Genomic DNA, 9460 nt, shown 5'->3' on the forward strand with positions numbered 1-9460 from the left:
ACTCTAGTACTCTTTTTCAATCTCATAAAAAATTTGTGCATTAAATATATAAAATTTTTTATATATAAATGGGAGAAAGTAACACAATTAAATATTCGTCCCCCCCCCCCGAAAAAAAATCGTTTAACTGTGNCCCCCCCCGAAAAAAAAATCTTTTAACTGTGGATATGATTAAGAACACAAAATCCGTAGGCTATACCTAACTAGTTGAATACCCGTTCCTGGCACGAGGTGAAATAATCAATAAACCAGTACTAAAAGAAATAATGTACAAAACTGAAAATTATGCCGCGACAAAATCAATAATTCCTCTTTTTTTACTTATCATTCTTTGTTGCCCTTCATGTGGCTTTACGTTATTAGACTTTTAGGAAAATACTTTTCTAGAAATTCATCTCATCAAAATAAATATTAACTGTATTCAGTATCATTTAGCATAATGCTGTTGCTAGAGGCCAACTCATAGTAGACAAAGTGTATCACAATCAATCAAATTTCCGGTTCTAATCTTTATAGAGGAGCCATAAGATTATATTCCCCACGTATTTATATTACAGCTGTACTATACTTATGCAGTTTTAATACGTACGAACTATACCAATGTAATACTTTGTATTTGAGGGGAAAAAATAAAAAATTCATCTTGTTAAACGAATGTTTAACATTAGGACAAATTATATGAACAACCACCAGGCTTAACCAATAGATAATTAACTGTAAATGAATGTGTGAAAGAGAAGATGCACCAATGCAACCACACCAGCGAAAGATAAGGCTGATGTGAGGGAAAGAAAGCAGCCCTTAAGAAAATACCTATTACACCCAGGCCGAGGAGAAATACTGAATAGACTGTGTTAGAATACTTTTTGATTTTAAATCTAATTTCATCAAAATCATATAAATTCACCAAAATTTTTTAATTTATGTATGATGTTATGCTTTAGTGATTTAATGCTGTGGAGCATTCATTTTTTTAAATATTTAATATCAATTGGTGCTTAAAAAAAATCGTACCATGTGCTATATTAGGGCATATTATTCTAAAATTATGAATAAACGGAATGTAAGTAATTAATTTAATATTTTGTCTCATTATTTCAACGTTTTTTTGTTCAACCTTATTTAACTTTTCAAATTATTCTTTTACCTTAGAGGATCACGAATTTTAACTTCCGCTATATTTTTTTCCTTTGTGTGATATACTAGCTGGTGTTTTATTCACGCGGTAAATTATTTTATTTTTGGCATGTAATATATTTTGTTGTTTAAAATGTAATTTTGATTAATTTCAATGAAGGCTAATTTTACGACCATGCATACTTTGATCTAAGAAATTAATGTTTTGCATGAGTTAATTAATTTGTTAATCTAAATTGTTTTATCGCATCTATTAAAATATTTAACGTTTACTACCAGAACGGGGAGGTCAATATTTTGATCACACTAAAATACCACACCTACTACATCCAATTTCTACAAACGAGATAAAAGGTAGCCAAATTTAATATTTCAATGAATATTAATTTATTTCTGAAATTTCTAAAGCAAAATAATCAATGAATTTTGTTTAAAAAATAAACTATTTGTCTATTACGAACATGGATACTTTTCACCGGACAAAGCTTTGGATTTAATCAATTATGTAACTAAGCTGATATGCTACAAACAGTATCTGAATTTATCATTTATATTTCAACCCAGTGCTCTAAAAACATTACTAGAGTTCCTTAACAACGTTCTCATTTTAGAGTTCTGAAATCAAAACAAATCGAGCAAGCCAAGGACTGACAAATTTTTCCCACTACGAATTCCGTATCTAGGGATCTTGATATCGACGATGCTATTGACCTTCGATGTTATTAAAAATGTATTGGTTATCGCTCTGACCTATGACCACTTTCCAGCTTTCTGAGATTTTTGATTATTCGGATCCACTCATAGCATAGAATTTTATGGGTAGTCAAGTTTCATAAAATGTTAAAACAAATGGTGTGGATTACAGCAGGATTTACCCTTCTTTTAGCAGTGGCTGTAGGCGTAAAACGTGAGTAATAATTTATAAATTTTTAGAGTATAATTCATAATTTTTTAGAGCAAAATTTTTAAATCCACTTTTAATATCCTCATGAGCATGCGGTTTAACGATTTAGAAATTAGAAGCACTTGTAATTCATTGTATTTAGTTCTTATTATTAAGTTTGATTCCATTGCTTAATTTACTTATTTTAAGTTATAAGTGCATAAACTTATTGATAAATGAACTATGTGAAGAATATAAGTAATATCTTTCAATCAAACTAGAATTTTGAAAAAATTCGTTTCCAAAGGAAATGAAAATGACACTCTCAGCAATTACATTCCGGTAGCAGCATTTGTCTGATCTGAACAGTAACCTGTTATTATAACCTGTAACCTGCGTATATTATTTTTTTTACTACAAGCTAAGTAAGTAATAATTTTTTAGCTAATTATCGAATTTTTAAATTTTTTATACCCTCGAACTTTTGTACATTTTTCTGTACACCGTCTAAATTTTTGGTTTCTATGTTTCCAGTCTATGACGTATAGTTGAAATCCGAATCACTGGCAGCACCAGTGTCCTCACTTAAACTTCTAACATTGGGAGATACGATATACGATACGATTGGGATTACGATAAAAAATTATGTAAACAAATGTGTTTCAATTACCTTACGCCTCATTTTTAAATATTTTTCTGATATTTAAAGGTAAATAAGAAATTCCTTTTTTTCTTTCTTGTGAATAAAATTTAACTATTTTAGCGTTTTTTGTAATTTACATTTTCAGAGTTGTCCAGCAACGACGTGAAAGATGAATCTGGTGATAAATATCATCTTTATCCAGCATGCATGACACTTTTGAGATCACAAGTCAATGTAGAAATGCACGCTAGTCTTGTCTATATGAATATGGTAAGATTATCCTTTAATTTATTACTACCATATTATAATGATCATTAACTTCGGTGTAAATGAATATGGTATTTGGTGTCGATATGAATATGGTGAGAATATCCTTTAACTTATTACTGATATACTATAATGATGATTAACTGCGGTGTAAATGAATAAGGTATTTGGTGACTATATGAATATGGTAAGAATATCTATTAACTTATTACAGATAAATTATAATGATGATTGATTAACTTCGGTGTAAATGAATATAATAAGAATATCCTTTGACCTATTACTGATAAATTATAATGATGATTAACCTCGGTGTAAATGAATATGGTATTTGGTGTCTATATGAATATGGTAAGAATATCCTTTAACTTATTACTGATATACTATAATGATTAACTTCGGTGTCAATGAATATGGTAGGAATATCCTTTAACCTATTACTGATAAATTTTAATGATGAATAACCTCGATGTAAATGAATATGGTGTTTGGTGTATATATGAATATGGTAAGAATATCCTTTAACTTATTGTTAATAGATTATAATGATGATTAACTTAGATGAAAATATTTTACACAGAGAAAAAATTCTGGTAAAATTACTTTACTGTATCGTAATGACATTTCTGGTAAAGATATATCCAATAACTGCTATAATAAAACCAAAATGCATGGTATTTAAACTGTTTGATAATTTTTTTTATTTCATATGGTAAAGGTTGACGGGAAGTAGTTTTCAAAATTATAGTTTTTTTAAATTTATTTATTTATTATTTTTTTTACCAGAATAAAATGTCCTGCTCAAAAATGTCTTTGTGTTTTATGCCATACTCCAAGTTATTATAATAAAATTAACAAATTTTATGACATTTACTAATTTTATCAGAGATTATAAAACCGAACTTTATTGTTAATTTCACCAAATTCATTACCGAATCACTTTCGTAGAAATTACCGAGTTTCTTGGTGTTCTCATAGAGCCGGAAGCACGGCAATTTATTAGAGACCGAAAACATGGTAGTTTCAACCATATTTTTAAACAATTAGTAATTTTCCGAGATTATAAATACAATATAATAAATATTTAATTAACTAAATTAAAAATTTTCTACATGGATATGTATATCCAAATAATTGTTTCTAAATAATAAAATAATTTTCTAAATAATAATAAAAAAGAAATTCCGCCTATGAATTTCATATATTGACGAAATTTATTAAAATATAATTTAATTTTTTTAACCTAAAAACTGTACATCATATATAAGTACAAATTAAAGTTTATAATTAAACTTGGTTGGAAATTATTAAAATTAATATTTATTTTTAAAGCATCAAAATAAATAAATTATAGAGCGATTTGTTTATTTGTTACAGTCATGTAAATTCAGTTTTAGTCAGCTAATATTTTTCCTAAATAATTAATGTGCAATAATAAATATAAAATTTCCAACAAATATATGTATATCCAAATACTTTTCCTAAATTGTAAAATAATTTTCTAAATAATGAAAAATAAATAAATAAATGTTTCTGTACTTAAAAATTTTATGTATTGTCGAAATTTATTATAAGAAAATTCAGCTTTTTGATACAAAAAACTGTACCTTATATATAAATACAAATTGGAATTTCAAATTAAATTTTCTTTGAAATTATCAACAACAAAAAATTTCATTTTAAAGCGTCAACATTTATTAATAAATAAACTATAGAGTGATTTGCTTATTTATAAATATAATTCACAGAATGAAAATAAAACGCGTATGTTTGCGACATATTGGCAGGAAAATAATGCGCTAAATCCAATCCATGTACTTTATCGAAAAAGCAGTAGAAAGTTTAACATTTTCATATCAAATAAGAAATTAAATATTAATGAAAATTCCTACAAATATGAACTACAGTATAATCTATCAATTATAATAAAAATATAAAAAATGAATTCATTAGATAACGGCCTACAACAACGACGGATGACTACAGTTTAAAATAAAATGTCCAGAAATGAATATGAAAGAACAATAGTCATGCTTTAAAATGTATAAAGTCCTTGTATTAGGAATTTTCTCCACATTCAGAAATGCAAAAGTATGTGACAAATTTTTATTAAATTTTATAGTTCCAAACACAGCTCAGTAATTTACTGCCATAGTAAAAGGCTGGAGATGGATTTACTGGAAGTAAAATTGTCTTTGTCGGAACAACGTTCTTTACGACTTAGAAACTCTCTCTACATAAATTACTCCTCTAAGAGTTTTATAATAAGAGTTTGAGTTTTATAATAAGAGTCTATAATAAGAGTCTAAGAGTTTTATAATAAGAGTCTCGCTACATAAATTACTCCTCTAAGAGTTTTACAACCATTAAATATACTGTTGATTCAGATGAAAAATGTGCGCACATTTTCTTGGTGGTTACAACATCAGACTACAGATACAAAAGCACTCTTTACATCGACGACCCCGAACAGCGAGCACATTAGTAGTCATATTATTTTATGAAAAAAAGAAGGAAAAAAAGGAAAGCCAGACCAGTATTTTTATGATTCTCTGATATTTACAGCCAAAAATTTGTTTTTGTCTATCAATAACTAAAAGTAGTTTTTTCCGGTCACTGACCATAATTTTATTAGAGTTTGTGGAAATTATTGATGCTGATAAATAACCTCAAAAGTCAGACATTTTGATATGAGACGGGATAGAACATCAAATTTTTTTGATAAATCATTGATATTGTTCTTACTCCATTTAGACCGCACATATTATTTTATGCCGAAAAAAAGTACGGCTAGACCTGTATTTTTATGACCCTCTAATATTTACAGACACAAACTTATTTTTATTTACCAATAACTGAAACACTTTTTCCAAGTCACTGACCGTAATTGTGTTGAAATTCCTAATGCTGTTAAATAAATTCAAAGTTAGCCTTTTTGATGTGTGATATGATAGAACATCCAGCTTCTTTTGATAATTTATTGACATTGTTTTTACTCCATTTAGGCTGCCCACTTTGAACAAAATGCAGTTGCACGAAAAGGCTTTGCAAAATTCTTTAGTGAGAACTCCAAAGAAGAAAGAGAGCATGCGCAGAAGTTGATTGATTACCTGAATTCCAGGGGAAGCAAGTTTAGTGATTTCAATATCGATGTATGAATTACAAAAGTATTATTACCGACTCACATCTATACGTTAAAACTGCATTTGCATGCATCCATTATGATTGGAATATTAAGCTATTAAGGGGTGATGCTAAATTAATTTAATAATACTTAATTAAATGCGTTTTATTAAGTATTAAATTTATTCTTTTTTTGTCTTACATTGAAAAATGTTAAAAATTATTTTTAACCAACCCTTATTATTAGCTTACTTTTTAAATTATAATAAAAATTAAACCCATTTACATTTTTAAAAAGACCCTCCTTTTGATAATACAGACATAAGATTTTTTTTAATATTTTAAAACTAATTTTTTTTGAAATGCAGTTAAAAGATATGAATTTGAAAATATAAATATGACATTTTAAAACTGTAATAAAAACGAATGGATTGTTGCTGGGTGAAAGCAATACCTTCTAGAAGAGAGAGGGAGCCTTTGCATGGATTACCATAAAAGAGAAATACGGTCCTTTAGTCTGAGCGTTGGGATATTTTTATTAACCCCAATGCGCAATTTATGCTCGTACGTCGGACTAATAATTTGATCCGTGTGGAGGCATTCTTTCTTTTATGAGGTGTTATATGTTATGAAGAGTTGAGCAGAATTTATAGGTTTAACAATTGAAAAGTAATTAGTTTTATACAGAATCTAAAGTACGTTTATTCCTTATAAACTCTTTTAACTAAAGTATCCTTAATAATACAAAAATAGTAAAATAGAGTCGGAATATCAACATCATTTAAAGAAATGCTGAATTTTGATGAGGAATAATTACGTTATGCAACATAGAGAAAATGTCATTTATAATTATAAAACCATAAGTACCTTCATAGTAATTTTAAATTAAGTATACTCTGGTTATTGCAATGTTACTGTTTCCCATTTTGAGTTAATCAAATGAAGAATTACTTAGCATTTAAAACGATGTAGGTTTATATTCTAATTAAAAATGTAATATCGAATGTGTAACGCTCTCTTTTTAAACCTATATTTATGCATGTAACGTATTTTTGTAAAGTGTATTCATTTTTAATAGATGCCTGTCAAAGTTAATTGGGGAAGTGCATTTGAAGCTTTGAACGATGCACTTCATTTGGAGAAGGAAGTATATAATCAACTTCATCATATCCACGATATCGCTGACGTGCACTGTAAAGATGCTCATGTAAGTCTATGTATTTAAAATAATTAAGAAAAAATATTTTTTTGAATGAGCCTAAAAGGCTAAACTTTAGAAAGTAATTGGAAAAAAATGCCGAATGAAAGTCTGAACAATAGAAATAATTAGAAAAATTTCGAATGAGTCTGAATGATCTAACCGTAAAAAGTAACTAGAAAAAATGCCTAATGAACGTAAAAGACCTAGTAGAAAATATTTAGGAAAATTTCGAATACGCCTGAATGGCCAAACTGTTGAAAGCAATTAGAAAAAATTTCGAATAAATGTCGTTCAAGCGATCGAAAACAATTAGAAAAATTTTGAATGAGCCTTACTCTGAATAAACAATAGAAAATAATTAGAAAAATATCAAATTAGTCTGAAATTCTAAACTATTGGTCAATTATGATTATTATTTAATCGAAGAACATGACTTCCAAATTTGACATCAGTAGAGAGAAGAGAGACATTGACCAGAGGACGTATTACAAAATTTTAGTTCCACGGAATCTAGAAAATTTATAAAATCTCCGCTAAACACACTTCTGAGCATAAGTTTTGGTTGTTTGGGCCTTCCTCTGAAGTATTTTGTTACTCAACTTACATTTGATGTTGGACTTCTATAATCCCGAAAAAGAATCCTCTTTTACAAGTTCCAAGCGAAGAAGATGTTATAGGGTGAACAGTATTCTTTAGTTTGAATGAATCCTATTTTAAAAAATATATTAAGGACTCAACATTCGTACATGCCTTTACAATGGCAACTCAGATTTAAATGGTATTTTACCCCACAAGTTCACACAGCCTTACTTCAGTATCATTTTGTGCATATATATATACAAATTGTGCAAATTCACTGCTTAAACGTAATTATTATTGGTAATTTTTAGTTTTAAAATCTGTCTAATAGTTATTAAAAAAATCTGTTAAGACTATCAGAATTATATTTGTACTAAAATATAAAAAAGTAGATAAAAAAATTTTAAGTCAAAAAATATTAAAAAATTTCAGTTAAGAATGTATTAACAAATGTATTATGTAAATTGCAGAAATTTCAACGATGATCAATTGTTTCTCTTAAACCTAAATAATTGCAATTTTGAAAAATTAATCTTTGGAAGTAAGTTCTCTTTGGAAGATTTTATCTTTAACGCAGAAAAAGATACCAGTTTTCAGGCTGTATTTCATAAATATAAATTATTAATATGCTAAATGTAATATTTCCCCCTTATTTTTACCTAGATAAATTCAAAATAATGAAAAAAGTATGAAAAATATGTTTAAAAAAAATTCTATGTCAGGGAGTTAGCGATGAATCCTTTTTAATTATTTTGTTTATAGTTCAGATTTATGCACGACATCTAATTATTTTTATTCGATTATTTTTATTTTCGAATGGCTATTCCTGGAATCATGTTATTATGAGTTTTAAAAACCTTCTGATTCAAAATATTGAACTTATTTTACTTACAGCTGATGGACTTCTTAGAGAAGGAATATTTCACTGAGCAAGTTGAATCAATTGATGGTTTGCTACGTCACATATCTGTTCTCGGTGCAATGAAGGACAATCCATTAGGAGAATATTTATATGACAGACAGTTGATGGGAGAATGAAAAAACTAGCAACATTTATGTACCTTGTAAATAAATTACAGTTTTATTTTCCTAAGAAATGTTCTTAAATTAATTTGATAACGCAGTCTAAAATGAAAGCGGTGAGTTGTTAATTCAATAGTCAAACCCCGCTATAGTGAACCTTCAAGGGACCGAAATTTCGGTTCACTGTAACCGGGACTTCCGCAAACAATTTTAATTAATCTTTCCAAACTCCCCCCCCCCTTTATTACACATTATTTAAATAAATGACTAATAAAATGAAATACGAAATATGACTGAAAAATATTACGTAGTAACAAGAATGTATTAACTTTTATTTTTTATTACTCTTTGCTTTGCGTACAAAAAAATTAGTAATCTTCAGCTGATGTGCAATCCTCAACATCAGATATGGAAACATATCTCGACTCTCCGATAATTTTTTCTGAGTTTCTGTTATTCCGGTTTTTAAATCTGTTTAACCATCCATTCGAGCATATAAAAGTAATCTCACCAAATCGCCTAGCAAATTCATCGGCTTTGACTTCAAGCATTTGTCCAGATACTGGAAGATTGCTGTTTCTTTGAATGCTGAACGAACCAATTC

The 9460-nt window shown here is 28.0% G+C and overlaps 1 protein-coding gene across 1 annotated transcript; it reads left to right on the forward strand.

Annotated features, from left to right (window-relative positions):
* The first annotated feature begins 1789 nt into the window (after positions 1-1789).
* Positions 1790-8930, forward strand: LOC107453694 (ferritin, middle subunit). The gene is made up of 5 exons (XM_016070611.2): positions 1790-2044; positions 2809-2933; positions 5936-6082; positions 7132-7260; positions 8728-8930. Exons 1-5 carry the CDS (start codon positions 1975-1977, stop codon positions 8869-8871), a joined length of 615 nt encoding a protein of 204 aa, XP_015926097.1. The 5' UTR covers positions 1790-1974; the 3' UTR covers positions 8872-8930.
* The last annotated feature ends 530 nt before the right edge of the window (positions 8931-9460 follow it).

This window comes from Parasteatoda tepidariorum, chromosome 2, assembly GCF_043381705.1.
Source record: "Parasteatoda tepidariorum isolate YZ-2023 chromosome 2, CAS_Ptep_4.0, whole genome shotgun sequence".
Lineage (NCBI taxonomy): Eukaryota > Metazoa > Arthropoda > Arachnida > Araneae > Theridiidae > Parasteatoda > Parasteatoda tepidariorum.